The following is a 24,733-nucleotide window of genomic DNA, read 5'->3' as shown; positions in this document are numbered from 1 at the left end:
AGAGACATATCAAATATCCTGGGTTCTAGTCCCAGCTTTTTTGTTTTTTTTAATTAACTAGTTACTTAGGAAAGTAAAACTCTGAATCTCAGTTTCCCTCTCTGTAAAATGAGGAGCTTGGACTAGATCAGAGAATAGATTTCAGGAAATCTGTAAACTTGAATGGGAAAAATTACATCTTTTATTTTCACTAACCATTGTTTTACTTTGTGATCCTATATATTTTATTATATGCATTTAAAACCATTATTGTGAGAAGGGGTCCATAAGCTGCTCTCCGCTGCTTTGACATACAAAAGGTTAGGAATGCCTGGTTTTAGGTGATAGCTAATCCTTCCACTTCTGACCATCTGTGACTCTATGAAAGGATAAAGGAGGAGAGGGGAAGGTATTTGGAATGAGGTAGAGATTATGAGAGAGCCTTGTGTAGAGAGAAGTGAGTAAGAGGCTGCAGTGGAGAAAAAAGGATAAACCAATGATTCTGAGGTCTGGAATGTCTGAGGGGTGGTGAGCCAGGCAAAAGGGGAAAGACAGCAAAATTCACATCTCTTGTTGGAGATCAGTGTGTAAGACAGAACCAGGTAAATGGAAGAGACGGTGCAGTTTTCTACTTCTTGGGCTCTGCTCCTAGACAAGCAGGACATTGGTGTGGAGTGATAATCTCATTCTTTATATTTATATTTTCAGCACTTTGCACAGGGCTAGGCACAGGATAATAATTTGGAGCTGCATTGTTGTTGTTGTTGTTGTTTGGGTCACACAGCTAGTAAGTGTCTGAGGTGGATTTAAACTCAAGAAGATGAATGTTCCAGGGGCAGCTAGATGGTACAGTGGATGGAGCACTGGTCCTGGAGAGAGCAGGGCCTGAGTTCAAAACTGACCTCAGACATTTAACATTTACTAGATGTGTGACCCTAATTAAGCCCAATTGCCTTATAAAAAACAAAAATAAACAAAACATTTACAAGAAGATGAGTGTTCCTGATTTCATGATGGATATTCGATCCATTTTGTCACCTAGATGCCCTCTCTATAAAATTAGATAATCTGAAAGATCCCTTCTAGCTGAAAAATGCTTTGTCTCTAATAACTGAGTGAATGAATGTGTGTCTTAGCTGGACTCTCATAGGAATTATCTTATTTCTTCCTCAGTCTAAATCTGTGTTCTTCAGTTCTGAACCTAGAAAAATGCTGAGTTGTGGGGCACGGTCAATAATAGCACTTCATCTTCCTAAGGCACCTTAAGATTCACAATTCATTTTCTCCCTCATAATAATCCTGTTGGGTAGTTAATATTATAGCTGTTTTACAGGTGAGGAAACTGAGGTTCAGAGAAGTGATAAGACTTCCTGAAGGGAATACAGATAGTAAGGATGGGAGCAAGGATTTGAACTCAGATTTTCTCATCATAAAACCAGTTCTCGTTTCAGACCATCAATCAAGGAGGTAGAAGAAAGCTGTCCAAAAGTTCTTACATAAATTGAAGGGGCATGGGGAAAAAATTCAGGATTAGGATTTGGGCAGTTTGAAGAAATGGGAAAGGGTGAAGTTTGGGAAGATGGAGAGAGGAAGAGGGGGAAAGAAATGGAATTTGGAGAGATGGTCAGTGTTTCACAAGTCCATGGTGGAGAGAAAGGGACTTGCCAATCTTTTCTTCCTTAAATCAGATAGGAAAGATGAGGGAAAAGTAAAAGAAACTGAGGGTGAAAGCTTCAAGTGGAGAAGCTAGCACATCAATCTCATTTTGCATTAGTATTCTTTCTGAGCTGGACACGACTGAACTTCAGTGAATATGGCAGGAAGTCAACTGAATCCAGACAGTTTCTTTCTATATTTTGAGGAAGAGAACAGGGAAAATGGAGGTAATGGAGGACCAAAGAGGCCTGTAGGCGTTCCTTTCTCTTCCTCCAAATAACTCCAGAAAGAAGGAAGCACCCAAGGACCAGTCACATATCAAAAGTTGTCAAGAATAACATAATAAGTGCTTCTATGTGCCAGGAACTGTGGTAAGCATTGGGGATATAAAATAAAAAGATGAAACAGTCCATGACTTCAAAGAACTCATAATCTATGAGGTGGGAATATACATACATACATACATATATATATATATATATATATATAAACTATAGGTAATCCCAGAGGGAAAGTACTAGCATTGAGAAGAACTAGAAAAGACTTCTTGAAGAAAAGAGTTTATAAGAGGGGTTGGAAATTAGATTGTCCCTAGTTCTTCCTGGTTTTAGAAGTTCTGTTTCCTGGCTTTCTTACAAATCTCGCCTAAAATTCTCTATTATTTTATTTGTATGTAGTTGTTTGCCTATTCTCTTCTCAGAGGAGGGAAAAGTATTTACCCAAGATCACAAAATGTCTTAATGGCAAGATTTAGTTGGCAAGTGGTCTGATTCCTAGCCAAAGCTCTTTCCAAAGAGGCTCAGCTGTGTCCCTTATCCCCAGGACAGCTCCTTGCCTTTTGAGTTAGTCTGGATCAATAGGATAAGACGGAACTACGCAGCCTGGGCTTTGCCTGTGTTCCTTCTTATTCCGCCTACCCTCCAGGTTTAGCTCTTTAGGGGCTGTCTCTATGCCCCCTGGCATCAGTCTCAGGAACATGGGTGTCTGAGAGTCTGGCTATCGCTCAGAGGAGGAGCCGCAGGCAGCAAAAGAGTGGGCTCAGGACTGCATGGAGGGGGCGTGCTCAAAGCAGAAGTGAGAGAGTGTGTGTAGGAAGTGCTATGGGGCTGCATAGAAATTTAGGCTCTGAGATCTAGAGGAAGGCCATGTGCTTCCGGCCCCACATTAGGCATTTGAAGATTCTGCAGCCCCTGTCCAAGGCACTGATTCAGCTCTCACTTCCTCCCATCTTCCTTTAATTTTAGGCAGCTTTTTTTCTCCTCCCTTCCAACCCCCCAAAAAGTGCTGACTCGCAGCAGGAAAAGTTCTTCTCCCTAAAGGGCAGAACCAGAGGTTTCAGGTTCTCCTTTCTCCCTTCAAGAAAAGTTCCTTAAAAGAAAACAAAGAAAGAAGCTCCTAACCCTAACTACTTTTTCTTCTTACCCTTTTTACTTTTCTGTCTCTATCCTCTGGTTTATCCCTAAGCCTTGGCTACCAGAAACACAACATAAAATAAAAAAAAAATTAATGCTGCAAAATAACTAAGAACAAATTTAACCCTAAAGAAAGGATGTCAGTGATGGTGTGCTGGTAAATGTTTATTAATCAGTTCTTTTTTTTTTTTTTTTTAGTTTGATGTGAGATTAATATTTTCTCCATAACTTTCTTTTTTTTTTAGTTTGATGTGAGTTATTAATATTTTCTCCATAACTTTCTTAAGGTAGATAATCAGACAATAATTAACTAATAATTGAAAAGCCAATTGATTTTCAAAGTGAAAAAGTTCACACTGAAATTTTAGCAATTAGATCTGGATATGGGAAAGTATTTCTCTCAATTCCATAATGGAGTTGGGGAGAAGGTAACTAAATAATGTAGAACATTCCATATAGTGTCAGACTTTTTTTTTTAATGTATTGATCAATTTCACTCATTTCCTTTTTTTTTCTTTTTAATTCTTTATTATTAGGGATTGCTCCCTTGATATAAGGAGAAAAAGTTCTCCAGGAGAAAACTGAGGTAACAAAAAACCAAAAGATATTAATAAAAATTCATTGGAAAAATCATTGGACTCCCTTGAAAACTATAATTTTTAAAAAGTGATGTGATATTTCATAAATAAATGAAAAATATCTATTTGTTGTTCTTCAGTCCTCTCCAAACCAGAGAGAAAAGTAAAGACAGAAAGACTCTCCCAATTACTCACTGAAATAATCCCCTAAAGGAAGAGTCGTAGGAATGTCATAGCCAAAATCCAGAGCCCCCATGTAAATGAAAAAAAAAAAAATGCTGGAAACATCAAGAAAAGAAGCACAGTCAGGATAACATGTGACCTGGCAGCTGCTACTATGAATTCTTCCAATTGGTAAACAAGCATTTATTAAGTGTTTTATATATGCCCAACTAGACTAAGTACTGAAGATACAAAAGCAGAAATACCTGCCTCTCAAGAGCATTCTAATAAGGGAAATAATATGCAAATAATTAGGTATATAATATAATACAGTTAGCTGACACAGTGGAGAGAGCACTGAGCCTGGAATCAGGAGGTCTCATCTTCCTGATTTCCAATCTGGCCTCAGATTCTTAAGTAATTATGTGACCCTAATAGGTATATTCCTATTTTCATGATTTTACAACCAATATCAAATCAAGAAATGTGCTTCCTACTATGGAAAAGATATTGGACTAGATACTAGGGGAATAGGATGAGAGGAAAAGACACAATTTTCTTGCCCTCGTTTTTTGGGGGTCCTGATTTGTGATTTCATTTTTTAGGGTACTCCCAGCAAGGAAAGTCCCTTTACCAAAGCAGTCTAGCAACTTAAACAATGTACAGCCTTAGAGAATTTCCTTGGGGCACTGTGATGTTGTGTTTCATGATCATTAGAGGCCAAGGCTTTAAATTCAATTGAAACCATGAAACCCTTCAAAATTGAGTGCACATAGAAAGTGCTTAAATGGTTGTTTCCTTCCTTCCTTAGACACAGTATGGTCTTGTATTGTTTATATGAAATGAGCAGATATGATTAGATGACCTCTAAGGATCCTAACAAGGGCAATTAGGTGACTCAGGGGATAGAATGCTGGGTCCAGAGTCAGAAGGATCTGAGTTCAAATCTAGTCTCAGAAACTTACTAATTATGTAATTTTAGGCAGTTCACTGAACCCTGTTTGCTCAGTTTCCCCATAAAATGAGCTGGAGAAGGAAATGACAAACCAAGAACTCTCCAATTGGGGTCATGGAGAGTTAAAAATGACTAAAAATGGCTGAACAAATGTACGTATATGGCTCATATATATAATGTGAAAAGGGAGGTAATCTCAAAGGGAAGATACTAGCAATGGGAATCATCAGGAAAGGTTCTTTGCAAAAAGTAGTATTTGAGCTAAATCTTGAAAGAAGCTGGAACTTCAGGAGGCAAAGGTGAGAAGGGAGAGCATTACCGGCATGGAGACCCACCAATGTAAATGCTTACTCAGGAGAGGGAACACTATGTGGGGAAGAATGGCAAGAAGAGAGTAAAGTGCAAGAAGATTGAAAATGTACAAAAGAGCAAAAATGCTAAGAGTTTTAAAAGCCAAACAGAATTTTATATTTGATCCTAGAAGTAATATGGAACTACTGAAGATTTTAGAGTAGGGGAGAGATATGGTCAGATTTGTACTTTTTAAAAAATTCTATTGATTTTATTTTGAATTTAAGAAATAAAACAAGCATTTCTATAACATAGCAGAATTGAAAAAAGATTATATATGAAACTGCTTTTAAATATATAATAAAGTTATCATGCAGCTTTTTTTTCCTTCCCCTCACTCTAGAGATAGCTATCCTTACACACACACACACACACACACACACACACACACACTTCCATAAATACTTCTATTTATCAGTCCTTTCTCTGGATGCAGATAGTGTCTTCCTTCTTAGATTCTTAATAGTTAATTTAGGTATTTATAATACTCAAAATCATTTGGTCCCTCAAAGTTATTCTTAAAACAATATTACTCTTACTATTCACAGCATTTTCTGGCTTCTTCTCATTTTAGATTTTGTTATTTTTTTTGCAAAGCTATCCATGTTTTTCTAAGATCATTGAACTCATTTATTATAGCATAGCAGTATTTCATCATTATCATATACTACAACTTGTTCAGCTATTCCTTGGTTAATGAGTATCTCCTCAATTTCCAATTCTTTGTCACCACAAAGAGAGCTGCTTTTTAAAAAACTATTTTAGAACATATAGGTTCTTTCTCTTTTTCCCTAATAAACTTGGGAAACAGACCTCTCCATAAATCTGATGAGTAATATGTTCCATGTCCTTCAAATTTTCTTGTGATATTTCTTATTTTATCTAAGTCATGTATACCTTTTGATCTTAACTTGGTAAATGGAATAAGATACTAGTCTATGTGAGCCAGTTTTTGTCAGGTCACTTTACAGTTTTCCCACAATTTTTACCAAATAATAAATTCTTATTCCCAAAACTTAAATCTTTACACTTGATAAATACAAGATTATTATAGTAATTTGTTGTTGTAAATGATGTATCTACTCTGTTCTACTATCTGCTTTTTCTATTTCTTATCCAGTACAACATTGTAATAGAGTTTAAGACCTGATACTATTACCTTCATTAACATCTTTTTTTATTAGTTCCTTTCATATTCTTGATCTTTTGTTCTTCCAAATAAATTTTGTCATATTTTTCTAACTCAGTAAAATAAACTTTGGTAATTTAATTGAGGGCATTAAACATATAAATTGGTTTAGATTAAATGTAATTTTTATTACATCAACCCTACTTATCAATAAAAAATTAACATTATATAAAATACATATTTATGCATGCATGTGTGTATATATATGTATATATTCCTATATATCACAAACAAAACTCTGCATAAAGAGATAGTAAGAGAAACTCTTTTTAAAATAACTCTAAACAGTATAAAATACCTGGGAATATACTTGACAAAACAAACCCAAGAACTATATGAACAAATATACAAATATGATTTATATAAGTAGAGTAATAAATAACAAAATAAATATATATATTTATATACAAATAAAATCAGATTTAAATAATGACATGCTTTAGAAAAATCATGTTGGTTGTTGGACTGGAATGGGAAGAGATTTGAGACAGAAAGACAAGACAGCAGGCTTCTTTGAGTGTATAGTGCATCAGCATGGCAACTATGTGACTGGAAAAAAATAAGATTTATAGAAAAGATGTCAGAGGAAACCTTGGAATATATTGCATATTCCAAAAAACGCCAAAAATAACATGCTGAAAAGCTGAATATAAATAGGCCTTAAACAGAATTTCAAACATTTCTAATTTAAAAACTCAACAAAACAGAAGCTAAGTAGGAACTTTGAAATTAAATACAAATCAAGAGTAATGAAATGCTAACATTTTAATAAAGAGAGAAGAAATTTGTGTCTTAGAATCTTGATTCTGAAGTATTTTCAAATGCCCTTAATAGTTTCAAAGGATATATAAAGGAATTAAATAAGAACAGAGGCCCAAGAGGTGGATTCATTCTATTCAAAGGGTTTTGAGAAGGAAAAGAAAAGGGAGGATAAAAGGAATATACCAGTAGAGAAAAGAGAGAGAAAGGATGGGACTTACTACCAATAGATGGTAAGAAGAGTATACAAACATGGAGGAAGGAACATGGAGACATTTGATGAAGAACCTCACATTACCTGAAATAGACAAAGGAAAGTTGATCTCTCTCTCTCTCTCCTGTCTGTCTGTCTGTCTGTCTGTCTCTCTTTCTCTCTCTCTCTCTCACACACACACACACAATTCAGTGTAGGAATATATTAAATTCAACAGGGAAATAAATAGAACTGGGCAGGGGGAACATTAAAAGTGAGGATAATATCTTTGAGGTTGAATAGTCCCAAATAAAACGAACTTCCTGATCTTGAAGAAGAAATTAAAAGAGAAAAAAAAGGAAATGAAAAGAACTAGAATGAAAGGGGTGTCTATCAATGGGAAGAAAATGCCAGGAAAATTGTACTTGAATGTAATGGAATATTATTGTATTATAGGAAATGATGAAGCTGATTATTTCAGCAAATCCTGGGGAGCATAAACCAATACAGAATGAGGTGAACAGAACAAGAACAGTTCATACAAAGACAACAATATTTAAAAGACAAAACAACTGAAAATCATAAGAACTTTGATCAATACAATGTCCAATCACAGTTAATGGATATGAACAATTGTGACCAATTCAGAGGACTGCTATTGAAGCATATTATCCATTTTCTGAAAGAAAGAAAGTTTATGATCAGATGAACTCATTATGCAGAAAGAGACATGCATTTTGGATATGGTCATCATGTGGATTCATTTTGCTTGACTGTGCTTATTTGTTGCAAGGGCCTTTTTTTTTTCCTTTTTCTACCTTTTCTTTAAAAAAAAAAAAAAATTTACAGATAAGGCCAAGAATAGTAATCCTAGGAGAAAAGGGGGCCATTGAAATAGCTTTTAAAATGCATATAGAGAACTGAGGTCAGAAGGAAGCACAGCAAAACAAGATGGCTTTGAAAGTTTCGAAAGTATCATATTTAGTTTATTGTATACTTTTTTTAAACAGGCAAGTGGTGTGAAATGGAAATTTCACAGTTTCCTATACAATCCTATTTTTGTATTCTGATGTGTACATGGAAATGCTTTTGTTTAAGTTCAAAACATTAAAAATAATTTTTGAAAAGAAAATCACTTTGAAGAAGTGTAGAAAATCACTTTGAAGAGATATGAAAGATGGATTGAAATAGAGAATAGATTCAAAGCAAGAATAATTAAGAGGATATTGCAGAAGTCTAGGTGAGAGGTAACGAAGACCTGAATTCAAGTGTTAATTGTGTGGATTGAAAGAAATGTAGTAGAGTTGCAAGAGATGGAGCAGAGATATAAACAACACAATTTTCCAATTGATTGCATATGGGAAAGAAACAGTGGTGGGTGGGTAAAGAAAAGTAAGGAGTCTAAGATATACTGAGGTTATGTTGTTGTTTGTCCTTCATTTTTGGAGAGGACCATGATATCAGGGAGGTGATACCAAGATGTGCAAGTGAATTGGATTTAAGTGAATGGGGGCAGTGAAAATTCCCCAGCCTCACTTTCCCCTCCAGAACAATCTGGGTCCAATGGCCAGATATAGATCAGAATGACTGGAGATGGCCCTGGATGCAATGGGAGAACATGATCTTTATAAGCTAACATCTGGTTTCAGTTTGATTGAGACCATACCCTTTCAATAAATAAGGCTAGGTAGCAACTGAGGCAAAGAATTTTCTCTTTCATCTGTCCAAAAAAAAATCTAAATAAATAAATCTGGAAGAGGAAAACTCTCAGGGTTTCTAGCCAAAACAGAAATTAACTGGGATTATGAACATTACAGAATGGAAGAGTGATGATACCTTCAAAAGTTCAAGTGAGGGGTGAGTCTGGAGGGGAAGAAAAAGAATTCTGTCATGGATATGTAGTTTGAGATGTCTCTGGGGTCGTCAGCTGAAATGTCCAGTTGACAGTTGGTGATAGAGTTCGGGAGGTAGACTGAATTATTTCAGAAATAATTAAACAGATGGGAACTTATGAGGTCACCTAGAGAGAGTGTAGAGAAGAGAATAGAGCTTTGGGGTGTGCTCATAGTTAGGGGGAGTGATTTGAATAATGAGCCAGCCAAAACGACAACGACAACAACAACAACAACTAAGGAGTGGTCAGGTAAGAAGGAGAAGAACCAGGAGACATGGTCTTAGCTAAAACATGGTCCCTCCTTCCATGGACTAGAGAATTTGAGGATCTGCCACATACATAAAGTTCTTATATCAGAACTGCGTTTAATCCCTTGCTTGGCTCCTTTTTAGCTCGAGCAAGTTCCTCCTCTTCTCTTACTCTCAGTTTCCTTTTCCTATAAATAAGGGGATTGTACAGTATGATCTCTAGGGTCTCTTTTAGTTCTAAAGATTACATAATCCTGTGAGACAGATAGGTAATGCAAAAGAACACATGATAATTCTATTAGAGAAGTACTGTCTCTAGCAGTCCATGCTGCTTCTTTTTCAAGGGAATTGGACCTCCCTAACACTTTAGGGTTCCCTTCATCTGACTAAAAGCCTAACAACTTCTCTTCTTGCCTCCAGGTCAGGCAGTTCCTATGATTGAGCCCAAAGGTCCAGAACTGGTGGTGGAACAAGGACTAAATGTAACACTTCATTGTGTGGGCAATACCACGGTGGACTGGGTCAGTGATGTGAACTGCAACACCACTAACTGTATTCAGCAATCCATGGGCAACATCAACACCCTTACTATCATCAACACTACAGTTAGTCATACGGGCACCTACAAATGTTTGGAGAAAGGGACAGGAAACATGGATGGAGACAACTCTGCTGCCTCCCTGCATCTCTATGTAAAAGGTAGGGGTTCAAGAGCTTAGCATCCTTAACCCTAGGTCCTCCTTTGAATTCTTCTCACAATTGGGTTGGAGAGCTGCTAAAGGGGCTGGCTTTATTAAGCGGGGGATGGGCCTGGCAAAAGGGACACCTGAGGTTGGTCCTCAACCAATTCTGATCCCCAAATTCTAACTTTTTTGTTACCCCAAATTTCTTCTATAATTCACCTCATAGGTCTCTTGAATGACATTGAGGGCTCTTTGAGGGGGAAAAATCCTTTTTTCTCTCTGAGACCTCACAGTTTTATAGAATTAACAAGTTCAACCTACTAGTCAGAACTTTCACAGTGCCTCAGTTTCTCCATGGTGTAAAGAGGTATGACCCAGGAAGAAGAAATTCCTTAGGGCTTTGATCCTTCAGGGAAAATTTGACTGTTGATCTAAGACTAGTGGTCATTCTTCAGAGGGCCACTTCTTGTCACTCCCTTGATTCTCCATGTCTTCCTACCTCTGACCTAGCCCTTTGACCAGGGTGGACTAAGAAAATTAACAACAAATGTTATAGATAGAAAGAAAATGTAGGAAAAAAATGAAGATGAACAAAACATAATTAGAAATCCCAGAATAACTGGAAGATAAAGAGATCCTTGATGTGTGGGTGGGGGTAATAAAGATTTCAGCAAAAATTACATTGTAATAAATATATATTAAGTACTTGAGCACTAAACCTGGCACTGGAAGAAATATAAAGTTTGATTAAAATATAGTCCTTGAACTATTTTAGCTTAATGGGGAAGGTAGATGGTGCAGTGAATAGAGCACCCCAATCTGGCCTCAGACACTTAATACTTCCTAGCTGTGTAACCCTGAGCAAGTCACTTAAATGCAACTGTCTTGCCAAAAAAAAAAAATTGATTTAATGGAGATAAACCATGTGTGTGGTATATAGGGGAATGCCATTTAAATTAGGAAAGTATGGTTTCAGAAGCTGCTTCTGATCTGTCCTAGCTATGTGGCTGTAAGTATGACATACTGTCATACACTGAATGCTTAGACCATAGAAAACCAGTGTTCTGTGATATCTGAAGGAAATCAGCTGATAATCAGTCAGGGTCTCTTTAAACCATATGCTATTTTCCTAATGCACTGAATCTTTCTTCTCTGACCCTCTCCTTTATTTTCTGGCCTGATTATTTTTCTGGGCAGATCCAGACCGTCTTTGGAGTGTCCCCATCAATAAGGTCATTGAGTTTGAGGGCAATGATGTGCTACTGCCCTGTAGGATCACAGATCCCGCAGCAGTGTCTTCAGCGTCTCTCGAGAGAAACTACAATAAACCTGTCAGGGCCAATGTCACTTTTGACCCTTGGAAGGGCTTCACCATCCACAAGGTGCAGTTCATCCACAGGGACATTTACATCTGTAAGACTGTGGTTGAAGGGAAGAAAAGATTATCTTCCAAGATCCGGCTGACTGTGGAAAAAGGTAACTTGATGGGTTCAGGGGAGATGAACAAAGGTAGCAGGATAAGGGGTGATGGGTGATATTAACTGGAAAGTGGGAATCTTTTGGGAAAAATAGAAGGCTGAAGATGCTAACTAGAAACTGGCGACCCTTGGGGGAATGGAGAATGGGCCCAGGGAGGACCTTGTTCTGTTGAATGTTTTCTGAAGAAGAATCCAGAGGTACTTAGATACTGGGTACATTGAATAATAGAATACTAGCATGGAGTCAGGAAGTTCTCAGTTTATGTCCAGATTCAGACTTTTGTAGCTGTGTGAGCCTGGCTCAGTTATCTATTACAGACAAAATCTGTCTATTTTAATTTTCTTAGCTATAAAATGGAAATAACAATGCCTATCTTCTAGGATTGTTGTAAAAACCAATGGGATAATTTTTTTAAGTGTTTCATAAATCTTAATATATAATATAATGATATACATATATATGTGTGTATATACATATATACACATAAATACTAGCTATTATTTTTCTCCTCAGCTCCCAAAACCAGCTCCTGGGATGAGTTTAATTAGTACTAACATTGGATCCCCTTTTGGCACATATACTAATGGAGGTCCAGACCAGCTACTCCTTTTTAGTATTACACAACACACTGAAAAGAACACAAACACTGCAGTTGAAATCAGATGATCTGGTTTCGAATACTAGTTATGTTCCCTTAAGTCATTCCCCTCTCTGGGCCAGTTTCCTCATCTGTAAATGATAATGCTAAAGGTGCTTTCAGCTTCATCCCAAGATCTTAACTAATATGCTGGCTTCAGTCCTCCCAGGGCCTCCAAAGTTGTGGCTAGACCCTCCTGAGATGGTTCGGATACAAGGAGAATCTGCCCAGATTGTCTGCACAGCCACCAATATAGACACAAGATTTGATATTGTCCTCAAACACCAGCAGAAGGAGGTGAGTACCACCTGTCCTGGGGGATAGTTTTGCACAGAGCATCGAGTGGTTAGATGCAATCAAATGTGTATATTTTCCATGTAATAGGTTTCATAATTATTTGTTTTTGGTCTTATGACTGCTAAACTATAAGCTCCATAGGGGCATGAATTATAGGTTGCATAAACTTTCCATCTTTCACAGGACCTGATAGTGCTTTGTACACAGCAGGTATTAAAGAAAGGTATTAAGTCCTGTGGGGACAGATTATTTGTTCATCTAACTCCATGGTCTGACTCTATGGAAATACTTAATACTTAACTGTCTCTAGGAGAGACCTATTTCCCCAAATTCTGGTTACCATGAGTCATTCAAATTTCATTACCTTCATCTTTTTGGGGGGATCTTTATTTTAATTATTCTCCCTTGGAAATAACTTATATAAAGTGCTAGGTCATTCACTCTAGAAGAGACTTTAGAACAGAGAATATAGAAAGTCAAAGGTTTAGAATGAGTTGATGACAAATTATCTCCTAACTCCCAGATTTGTGTTTTTTCCTCTCTTCTTTTTTCCAAGGCAAAAAAAGCAGTTTGAATGGATAGAACACTACATATGGGGTCAAGAAGAGCCGGGGTCAAATCTAGACTATTACTAGATGTGTGTGATGCTGGGCAAATTGCTTCATCTAGGAAACCTAGGTTTTCTCAGTTATAAAAATAATAGTACCTACCTCCCAGATTTGTTATAAGATAAAGATATGATAAAATGTTTGTATAAAATAAAGTGTTTGTAAAACTCTTTGCAAACCTTAAAGGACTATATAAATATTAGCTATTATTCTTCATATAATCTTCAAATCGAAGATTGGACTGAAGTCAGGAAAAGATTTATCTTCCTGGATTTAAATTTGTACTCAGCCATGTATGACCCCAGATAAGACACTTAACCCTGTTTCTCCTAATGTCCTCATTTGTAAAATGCGCTGGAGAAGGAAATGGCAAACCATGTCAGTATCTTTGCCAAGAAAACTCCAAATGGGATCACAAAGTGTGGGTGTGATGAAAAAATATTTGATGGGGCAGAGGAGGAGGGAAACTTGAACCCCTGAAAACCCGACAATGCCTGGACATGTTAGAAATATGCTTTTGCCATCATCTGGAGAACACGGGTAGTAGAAGATGGTTCTCGTAGAAGTCAGGTTTTAAAATCTTTAAAATCTCAGTTTCTTTGTCTGTAAAATAAAATTAATAAAAACCAGTTAGATCAGAGTTTTTCTAAGGAAATTACTTTGTAAACCTAAAAGCACTAAGTGAATTTGAGTTAACACATTGATTAATAAATTGATTCTTGGTGTTGGAGGACATAGCACTGATTTTCTATTTCACTGCACGGGGAACATCTGGCGGGAATATAGATGAGTGACTCCTCTCTTAGAGAGATGACTGAGGAACTTCAAATTTAGTGACATGTCCAAGATCACTTAGTCAAGTCTGTGTCAAGAATTCAGCCTTGATCTTGGCTCTTTCTGAGTTCAAAGTATGCCATTTGTCTTCCATCTGTTCCTTTATTAATTATTATTATCAAGAATAATGATAATATAGAAATAAACTAATTTAATCTGAAATAGAGCAGAGCTATAAAGAAATCCCAACTCAAAATTGCATGTTGAATCAACCAGTCATAAGAACCTGAACATTTGGGGAAAGTGAGTGCCAGTTTTCCCAGTTTTGTAAATTCAATAAATCTGCGTCAGTTTATCCCTCTGGATGTGCTTTTAGAAGCCTACCATTCACTAGGGTCCTCATCAGCTCTTCATTCTACCTGCAGAATAATTCCCTGGGACAATACAACTATAAATTTATTGACAACTATCAAACTACCATCAACTATACCATCAGAGATGTCAGCCCAGAAGATAGTGGTACCTATATCTGTAAGGCTTCCAACCATGTGGGCTCCAGCATTTCTTTTTCAGTTCTAAAGGTGGTAGGTAAGGAACCCTAAACATAGTATTTAACTGGGATTGTGTGGGACCTTGGGTTTCCTGGATACTGTGTTGGTCATTGGGGGGCCCTAAGAGGGGCTTCTGGAACATGCTATGGATGCTCATGGTGAAGCAAAAACGAAGAGCATCAGGAGGGACCAGGGGAAGAAAGCAGTGATATCAGAAGGAATAGAGGAGGGGACAGGTGGGAACAGATTGGACAGGAAAGAAGAGGGAACTATTAGATTTTATTCAGCTCATATCAATATAAATAAATTATGTTGAGGATTACTTAATGCTTGTGAATCTTCAAATCTTCATGGGTAAGCTAAGTCACTCCTTAATGGACATGAGAAGTCCACAGTTGTTAAACATTGCACGTTTTCAGAATTTTTCACTGTGCTGATCAATTGTACTGATTATTTTCTCTTTTTTCTTTCTGTTTTTAAAGAAATACTGTTATATGAGATAGCTCTCTGGGAGGTAGGAGAAGGAATAATTTAATTCAGTGAATATCTATTAAGCATCTATTATGTTCCAGGCACTGTACTAAGCTCTGCAGAGACAGATAAGAAAGAGAAAGATAGTCCCTGAGCTAAAAGAGGTTATGTTATAATTTAATGAGGGAAGTTAACAGTCAAAAAGGAGCTAAAAAAGGAGATATCCAGGGTACTTGTTGCAAAGGCAAGAGATTCCATGGAGTAAAAAAAACAGGCAGATCTGTTGTTGGAAAATGGAGAGTTACCTGAAAAGTTTTGAACCTTGGAAGGAGGTTTCAAGGTACTACATTTTGAATTGGGATCTCTATTGCGAGATGTGACTCTGTTCACGTTTAGATTAAATCCACCTATTCATTTATTATTGCTCTATCTTCCAGTGATAGGGGGAGAAACTACTGAGGGAGATAAGAAGGTACTGAATATCAAAGAGTGAGTTAGTCTGCATAGTGATGAGATTTTAGGTGATGAGCTAAATCCCCTATGGGGAGACATGATATTCTGTGGAGTAGAAACCAAGTGTAGTTACTGATGGAAAATGGGGAAAAAATGTATTCTGGGGAAAATTATAATTATATGAAAATCAAAAGACACCAATAAAAAGTGATTTAGAAGAGAAAAAGAAAAATTTAGGTGGGAAGACAAAACTCACACAATGAATATTGTTTAATAGCAACCAAATGAGTGGTGCCCACGGAAAATGCTTAGGGAAGGTTGGGGAAAGGAGTTTTCTTTGTGGGCTGGAATGATCAGAAAGGCCACATCATAGACGTAAGCCTTGAGTTCCAAGAATTTGGAGAAGTGTCAGTGAAGGAAAATAAAGCAGTAACATCTTAGACTAGAGAAGGGTTTATCTGGAGCCAAGGCTCTGTGTAAAGGAGTAGATTATGGAAGACATAATGAGGAGCCATGGAAGTTTTTTGACTAAGGGATAACATAGCTAAAAAGCAGTTTTTAAGGAAAATAGACCACCTGTGTTGGTTGGAACATGATCAAGGCTGGTCTCAAGGATAGTGGAAGGAAAGTAGGCAAGAGACAAGATTTAAGGGTGGGAAAGGGTATTGACAGGAAGAGGCAATTTTTATCTAAATGTCTTGAACATAGCAGGAATTTAATAAACATTAGAGTATGAGCTTCATGAAGGCAGGAACTATAACATTTATCTTTGCATCACATCTAGACACCAATCCAGTCTTTTGCATGCAGTAGGCATTTAATAAATCTTTGTTAAATGGATGAATGAATTAAATAAATGACTATCAGCTGAATGAATGAATTTTAAAACTCTCTCATCAATGTTATACCTTGAGATGTTCCCTCTTTCAGAGCAGGGGTACATGAACCTGTCTTCTGAGCAAAGCCTCCAGCAAGCTGTGGTTGTTGGGGAGAATTTGGACTTGAAGGTCAATATTGAGACTTATCCTAAACTGCTTTCCTGGAATTGGACTTATGATGGCCCCTTTCCCGACTCCCACCACAGACTTCAGACCTCCCTATCAGGGAAAATATACAGGTATTCACTTCTTTTTCTACTCTTCCCTTCCTTATTGGTTTCAAGTCAAAATCAGAAAAAACTGTTGTGGATCCCTAAAGCAACTAAAGTTTTTTCTCACCCAAACCTTCTCCTTTTTTCTTTAGTCTCAGGAAGCACAAGGAATAAGAGTCAAGGGAATAAATAGTAAACAGAAAGGAGAGGAATCCAGAAGTCTAGTTCTATTAGCTAGAATTATAGGATCTAAGAATTAGACTTAGTGTCAGGGGTCTTTAGCCTTAGAGTCATGGTCCCCTTTGGCAGTCTAGTGAAACCTGTAGACCCCTTTTCAGACTAACATTTTTAAATGCATAAAATAAATGCATAGGATTACAAATGAAATCAATTATATTAAAATACCATTACCAAAATATTTTAAAACACAAGTTGATTGATCCTGCCTTAGACTATCCATTTGTCCTTCAACCTGAAGTCTGTATTCTTAAGGGCCAGTTGATTACATAAAGAAAGTCTATTTTACAAGTTAAGAAATACAAGTAAGTATATGAGTAGGTTGAAAATCCAGCTTTAAGGACAAGTCTTTCCCTGAGTGCAGTCTTTTCTTGTTCTGAGAGTTATGTCTTATCTTCTCATCTCAAGCCACTACTCTGTTTGCCTCAGTTTCCTCATCTGTAAAATGAACTAGAGAAAGAAATGACTAACCACTCTAGTATCTCTGCTAAGAAAACTCCAAATAGGGTCATAAAGAGTTGGACACAACAACAAATGGTCTCTAATTTGGCAGCTTTTTATTCCATGTAATTTGAAGTTTATAAAGTATGAAGTTTGAAGATTATGACTATTCTATATGATAATATCTATTAAAAGTAAAATGTTAATATTATTCAATCAATAAGCATCTATTAAGTACCTACTATATACAAGTCATTGTGCTAATGGTGGGATTACAAAGAAAGTCAATAGACAGTCCTGGCCCTGGCGGAGCTCATAATTTAAAAGGGGAGACAACAAGCAAACTACTATGGATGGACAAGCTTTATCCAAGATAAAGAGGAAGTAAATAACAGAGGGAAGGCACTGAAATTAAAAGACTGGGAAAGATTTCCTATAAAAGGTGACATTTTCCTTGAGATTTAAAGGAAGCCAGGGAAGACCAGGGGCAGAGAAGAGAAGAGAAGGTAAAAGAACAAGGAATTCATCCAACAGAAACTCTTTACCAAGAGTTGACATCCCAAGTCACAACAGGACCGTGATCTTGCTGGCTCCCTGAACTAAACTGTGCTCATTTCCCTCCTTAGGTTCAACACAAAACTCACTCTGTCTCGGCTGAAAGAATCAGAAGCTGGGTATTACACCTTTCATGCTGAGAACTCGGATGCTAAGGCTTCTCTCCGCTTTGAGGTTGTCCTATACCGTGAGTTCCTCCAGAAAATGAGGAGAAAGCTTGCAAGAGTCAGAGCGCAGCTGGAGCGAGGGGTGGGAATCAGAAGCCTCCCTCACTACCTGGAGATGGGACTGCCAGAGAGGCTCAGGACAGCTGGAGGGACTGCCTAGATATCAAGTAGCTAGTTTGCATATGTACCTTGTTCCGGAGCACTGAAAAACAGACCTATTTAAGGTGACAAGAGAATATACAGAGGCCCAGGCTTACAGATGGATTTTTTCCTACCAAAGGCCAATAAGGAAAGGTCTCAGGCCCCTTGGCTGGGTGACAAACGGGTTATTTAAACTACTTGTCCTTCTTCCTTTCTCCTCACCCTTTATACCCTCCCCCATTTGCCTACCCAGGTAGGAAGGATTTCTCTCAGTGCCTTACTGTTAGCTCTACTAGGGAATCAACTAACTGACGAGGGACAGAGGTGCTGAAAGGCCTGGTATGGAGTACCATTCATTATAAGGATTTGAGACTCAGTGAAGGAATGGGGTAGAGAGTGGGTGATAGGACCTCGGTGAAGAAATTAGAGATCTTTGAGGAGATGAGTGGAGAATGAAGGATAATTGAGGGTATGAGAGTCAGAAAGAAGATGGTGGAGTTCAATGAAAGGTATAGTTGCTTAGTGAAGAATCTACAATTTTGGTGCAGGGCAGAAGAGCTAAGGGAAGAGGATGAGGATTATCAAGAAAACGGAGGAGTATTAAGACGAGGATGGGAGCTCAGTGAGGAAGAGGATGAGCACTTAGTGAAGGAAAGAGAGTGAGCGAGGGGACTACAGGGCTGAGAAAGAAGTAGACAGGAGGATTTATCCCATGTCTGGGCAGTCTCCCTTCTCACAGTCACAGCAGATATATTTCCAGGTAGTGGTATAAGGGAGGAGAGTCTTAGTTACATAAAGTTCCTCGCTATATTTTATTCTGTCTCACCCATTTTCCCTACTCAGATCCTCCAGAAGTACAAGTGCATCAGGCATCCCTCAACATCTCTAATGCCCTTCGCTGCACTGCTTTTGGATATCCAGCCCCTGAGATTACATGGTACCGCTGCTTAGGCAATAAAGAAAGGTAGGTCTTTTACTTGGTGACTTACATCATGGCCCTGGAAGTCCAAGACTAAAAGTGCCTTCATTTCTCTAGATGCTCCCGAAATGATAGTATTCTATGGGTAAAACTCACATGCTTCTTTGAGCATGCTGATTCTCATGCCACCAGTTCAGAGAGGGCCTCATACCCCTCACTGAGGTCTCATCCCTTTGATTCACATCCCCTTCCTCCCACCTTCCCAGCTGCAACCAGGACAGAGTGTTGCTGTGGCATGATACCAATACCTCAGTCTTGAGCCAGGAGTCCTTCAAAAAAGTGACAGTCGAGAGTATCTTCCATATCCAAACCCTGATGGAAAACACCACCTACATGTGCATGGCCAGCAACAACGTTGGGAACAAGTCATCCATCTTCTGGCCCATCCTGAGAGGTGAGAATGTTGCACACTTTCCTGTGAGGGGATGGTGAGCATCTTTATGATCCCTTACAAGACGCTCCTGGCCTTTCCCACATGTGGCTTTTCCACTATTCTTCCATCTAAGATGAAAGAGTCAGAAAACAACTAGAATAGTGGGCTCCTTCTAGGGGTGAGGCAAAAGCCCCAAGTCCCTGTTCTCATAGGCTTAGGCTAGCTGGAAAAACAAGACCTCCAAAGCAGCAAAGAACAATTAATTGAAAAATTCAATTATCATTTGTTAAATCCCTTCTGTGCTCAAGGCAAATAGATGCTACAGACACAAAGAAAAAAAGAGGGGAAAAATTCCAGTACTCTAGGTACTTGCATTCTATTGAAAACACATCTTGTATGTAGATAAGTAAATACAAAATCATACAAAGTAATTTCAAAGAGGAAAGAACATAAATTCATTTAACAAATACTGATTCTTAATATAGAACCCCTAAGGATGACATCATAGTAAATACAAAGATAAATGAGTCCTAATCTCAGTCCCCAAGCGCTCACAGTTTTATGAGGATGAGTGGCAGGTGAAAATGCCTGGATGTGAGTGACACAAGCTAAGGATTAAAGAGGTTCAGATTAATTCTGGCTGAGACCGATCCCTCAGGGAGGTATCACATATTACAGAATGCCTGTGGTAAGCAGTGGGAGCAGTAAAGAAAGAGATATAGTTCAAAGGAAGGTTAGAAGTAAACTTCTAGCAATAGATTTGGGGAATGAGAAAAGTGGCCCCCTTTTGAATTCTCTTCTTTGATTCTCAGAGCTCTAAGTTCCATTTCTGGTCCCCAAGAATTTGACTTGGCTCCTTTGGGGTTCCAAGATCCTGGAATCAGCCTGAACTTCCCTTTTCCAGACACTGTTTGTCTACGTCTGGTTCTGTGTATCAGCATCTCAGTTTGGTGTCCTTCTTCAGCCATGAGACTCTAGGCAGAGAAGAGAAATGCTTTACTCAAGCCTTATCCTAAAATCTTTTTGGATTCCCGAATGTTTTTCAAGCCCACATTATTCTCCTGTACCTCTAAGTGCTCCCAAACTCTATTGTATAGAATAGAGCTTCTGTCCACATGGCTGTTCTCTCCTCCCTTTAAGCTCTTCAAGTCAGAAAGGGATATTAGCAATTCTTCATTAATTCAAGGGGAACACTAAACATAAGTAATGGGGGAAAAGTTTCCAGGGAGTCACAGAAACAACCCTTGGGCTCTGTTCCCAAATGGAGAATCCTATGATATGATAGTATATGATGTAAATGACTTCCTTTTGTGTAGGGGCAGGGGATGGGATAGAATGGAGGGAGTGGGGAGAAAAAGGCATTAGCATTTGTGCTGAGAAAGAAGAGGGGTGATGAAGAATTGAAAGGCAGTTTGATGTATTGGATTAAATGCTGAGCTTATCATCAACTAGAAGGGTTTGAATTCTGTCTACAACACTAACAATATGAGTGGGAAATGACGGAACCTCAATGTCCTTATCTTTAAAATGGTAATACTACCTATAATATATCACTCACATGTTCAAACAACATAAATTAATGAAGTGGGAGGGAAGTTAGGGGCCATTAGGTCCAATCCTCTCGTTTTACAGATGAAGAAGCTGAGTCTCTGAAAAGTGAAGTGACTTGACTTATGATTGAACCCAGGTCCTCTGGTACTAAACCCAGTGCTATTTCCATTTCATTGTATTAGTATGTAAAGCATTCTATAAACTTTGAAAGACTATTTATATATTAGGATTTTTTTTAAGTTTGCCAGATCCATCTCTCTACGTTCCTCATAGCATTCTCATGGACTGACATTTTGTATCTGACCCAGTTTCCCTTGGATCATCATTATTGTTGTTCATATCCTCCAGCATCCATCCATTTTTGCATCATACTCATATCCATCACTATTTAGCATAGCACCTGGTTCATATTTACTGCCGAGTTGGATGGCTCGTATGGTTTGAATAAAATGGACCTCAGGCAGACAGCAATTGTGGGCTGCCCCTCACATCGTTTGGTCAGGGTGGGTAGTGAAGGAAAGTTACCAAATATCAATGATTCTACCTCCCTAGCATTTCCCAGATCCTTTCTGCTTCTCTTCCGTCTTGTGGCCACCCCTTAGGGCAGAACCTCACCATCCCTGATAGTCTGTAACTGACCTCCCTGCCTCAAGTCTTTCCCATTCCAATCTGTTCTTCACTTAGTGTCCAAAATGATAGCCAGAGAGCACAGGGTTGGAAAGGAAGGCTGGGTACAGATTGTGATGGACTTCTGATGCTGGGCAAAGAAGCGTGGGCTTTATCTCCATAGCAAGGAGCCACTGAAGGGTTTTTTGAGTAGAATGACATGGTTAGAAAGGCTTCTAATTTCTCGCTGACTCCCTTCCCTGACATCATTCTTGGATTAAAGCAAGGGGAGGACATGTATCATGTGTGTGTGTGTGTGTGTGTGTGTGTGTGTGTGTGTGTGTGTGTGTAAACTTCCATTTTTTTCTTCCTGCCAGCTCCAGAACCCGTCGTCCGGCCTGACAAAGACAGCCTCTTTTTCCCTGTCGTCATCGCCTGCGTCACCATCGTGATGCTACTTTTTTTTCTGCTCCTCCTGCTCCTGTATAAATACAAACAGGTTAGTCCTGGATTTGGGGCTGGTGGAAGGGCAAAGTGGATTTCATTAGGAAAATGTGTGGAGACCCACCAAAATTCCCCCTTTCTCTTCCTCTTTTCTTTACTCCTCATCTCTCTAGAGAAGAAAATAAGATAATTCCTTATGATTCATTTAATAAACATTTTAGAGGATGTGTTGTAGGGATTCTTTTTTCTCCCTTCAGGTGTGGATTCTTCCAGATGATAGCTGAGGGTCTTTTCCAACCTGTAGTGTCCCAGGTTATGGAAGAGATAGGGAAGAGTAAAACAATGAAAAAGAGTAACTCTGTTGTATATTGACTCTTAACAAGTCTCTTCTCTTTGGGTCTCAATTTTCTCATTTACAAAATGAAGTGGTAGAACTGAATAATCTCTAAAGTCCTTTCCAATTCTCATATCCTATGAATCTATGGCATAATTGCCATATAATGTAATTTTCCTGTAAAGCAATCAACCAATGCATCCTTTTTTTTAAAAAAAAGAGTATTTTAATTTTTCCAATTATACATAAAACCATTTTTTAAACATTCATTCAGAATAATTTTGAGTTCCAAATTTTTCCTCCTTCCCTCACCATCCTCTTCACAAGATGGTAAGCAATTTGACAGATGTGCAATTGTATAAAGCATATTTCCATATTCGTCACGTACTAAAAGAATAAACAGGCTCAAAGAAAAGAACCAAAATAAATGAAGCAACTGAAAAAATATACTTTGTCCTGAATTTAGACTCCATCAGTTTTTCATATGGATGTGAATAGTACAATGAATCCTTTGTAGTTGTGTTGGATCATTGTGTTGCTGAGAAGAGCTAAGCTCATTTTATAAATAAGGAACCTGAGGCAAACAGAATCAAGTGATATGTCGCACAGCTAATAAGGGTCTGAAGCAGGGTTCGAACTCAGATTTTCCTAACTCCAGGTTAGGCATTCTCTCTACCGTTACCATATAATTGCCCACATGTAATATAATAATTATTATAATTATTACCCTCCAGTTTTTAAACTGATTGTTAGTGGTCAATGAAAATGTGCTCTTAAAAGGTCAATCAATTCATCAATAAGCATTGATTGCACATCAACTCTGGGTCAGACTTTCCACAATGGGGATACTAATACAAAAAAGAAGCAAGATAATCCCTCCTTTCTATGTGCTGACAGTCGCTTAGGTAGGATTAGAGAAGCCACTTCAGCTTCCAGCTATTGAGGCCAAGGGGTATTATTTTTATAAATTCATTATATACATTATATACATGAAAATGATACAAGGCTATTAAAAACAAACGAGGTATCATTTTAACATTTTAAAATATTTAACAAATGCTTTTATAGCTTTCTCCTAGGCGAGCATGTTAATTATTGAAGGATGATATAGTTTCTGCCATATATAAATTAAACATGAAGAGAGCATTTACATATTCTTACCCTAGAGCTGAACAGTTAGTGTTTACCTGCTAAATTTGACATCCTCTATAGCTGGAATGGGGAGTCCCAGACCAAATGGCACCCTAGTCCTCTCTCTTATTGGTTCTGTTTCCAGCTAGCTTGAGTGGTCCAGGTTGGAAAAGTTCCTGGTGACAGGTAAGAGATGTGCTCTCAGAACCCCAAATGTTCCTATTTCCCTCTCTACCTTTACCTGTGGTTTATTTAAGAAACTTTTTTTTTTAATTTGAGTAGTATGTCCTGATTGTATAAAGGCAGCATGGGATTTGTTAAAGAGTATTCTTGGATTTTACATTTGTTCTATAATACATACTGGTAACAAATATTGAATTTACAGTTATCTACTTTTTGCAGTTTAAAAATAGTCAAGGATTGTTCTAAATAAAAGTGTCAATGAAATATAGTATGGAAGGTGCTTTGCTATGTCATCAGGATCCATAAATTCATTCCCTTGGTTCTCCTTGCACTAAAGGATCCAGTTCTTTTTTGGGGTAGCTTCTACAAAGGGTTATTTACTCAAAAGATATAACCAAAATCAGGAGATACAAATCCTCCCCATTTGGGAGGAACACTTTGCTCTCCCCATATAACTCCTCCACTGGGAGGGTGAACTCAAACTGAAAAGTCATACACACACACACACACACACACACAAACACACAGAGACAGACATACACATGTGTGCACACGCACAAATACCAAAAAGTGTACTCTTCTTGTATAAACACAAGGTCTTTTGGACTCAAAACTAAAATACAAAGACACCAAAGCACACAAGCAGGGAACATTCATAGAGGGGTATCTCCTAGCCCTGGAAGTATTTTCTCCCTTGGTATAGTTCTCACAAATTTCACTTCTTCATGTGGTACAAGCAATGGATAATTTTCTCCCTTGCTTGCAGGACACAATGTCTCAGCTACCAGATTGGTTCACTGCTATGCTAGGTCAACCCGGCCACTTCTCAATACTAGTTCCTCACTGAATTTAGCAGTTGCTGCTTTTGGGAAATTTTGCTATAAGCTTTATTGCTGAACTTCTGCCGGTTCTTCTAATCTTTCAAAGTTTATGAGATTTTATCTTGGTTTTTCTCATGTCCTGATATTTATTCACCTTTTGGGGATTTCTCTGTATCTCTGGGTTTGTATTTCATAATTCCTATTCAGCTTTGGTCTTTTCAGCAAAAATACTTAGAAATCTATTTTTATTGGTTCATTCACCTCTCCCTTGGAGGGTTATATTCCATTTTTTTCTGGGTAAGTTATTCTTCGATTTGGGGGATATTGCATTGCATACTCTCTATTCCTTTA

The 24,733-nt window shown here is 38.0% G+C and overlaps 1 protein-coding gene across 1 annotated transcript in view; it reads left to right on the top strand.

Annotated features, from left to right (window-relative positions):
• CSF1R (colony stimulating factor 1 receptor) overlaps positions 1 to 24,733 on the top strand; it is a 40,835-nt gene that overhangs the window by 509 nt on the left and 15,593 nt on the right. Inside the window, exons 2-10 of the mRNA XM_051978688.1 lie at positions 9,797 to 10,075; positions 11,257 to 11,535; positions 12,336 to 12,472; positions 14,280 to 14,442; positions 16,260 to 16,446; positions 17,724 to 17,839; positions 18,804 to 18,924; positions 19,146 to 19,333; positions 21,847 to 21,968. Coding sequence (XP_051834648.1) covers positions 9,797 to 10,075; positions 11,257 to 11,535; positions 12,336 to 12,472; positions 14,280 to 14,442; positions 16,260 to 16,446; positions 17,724 to 17,839; positions 18,804 to 18,924; positions 19,146 to 19,333; positions 21,847 to 21,968 — 1,592 coding nt within the window. The remainder of the gene's footprint in view (positions 1 to 9,796; positions 10,076 to 11,256; positions 11,536 to 12,335; positions 12,473 to 14,279; positions 14,443 to 16,259; positions 16,447 to 17,723; positions 17,840 to 18,803; positions 18,925 to 19,145; positions 19,334 to 21,846; positions 21,969 to 24,733) is intronic.

This window comes from Antechinus flavipes, chromosome 2 (genome assembly GCF_016432865.1).
Source record: "Antechinus flavipes isolate AdamAnt ecotype Samford, QLD, Australia chromosome 2, AdamAnt_v2, whole genome shotgun sequence".
Taxonomy (NCBI): Eukaryota; Metazoa; Chordata; class Mammalia; order Dasyuromorphia; family Dasyuridae; genus Antechinus; species Antechinus flavipes.
The sequence above is the reverse complement of the archived record's forward strand: the minus strand, read 5'-3'. Positions and strand labels throughout refer to the sequence as shown.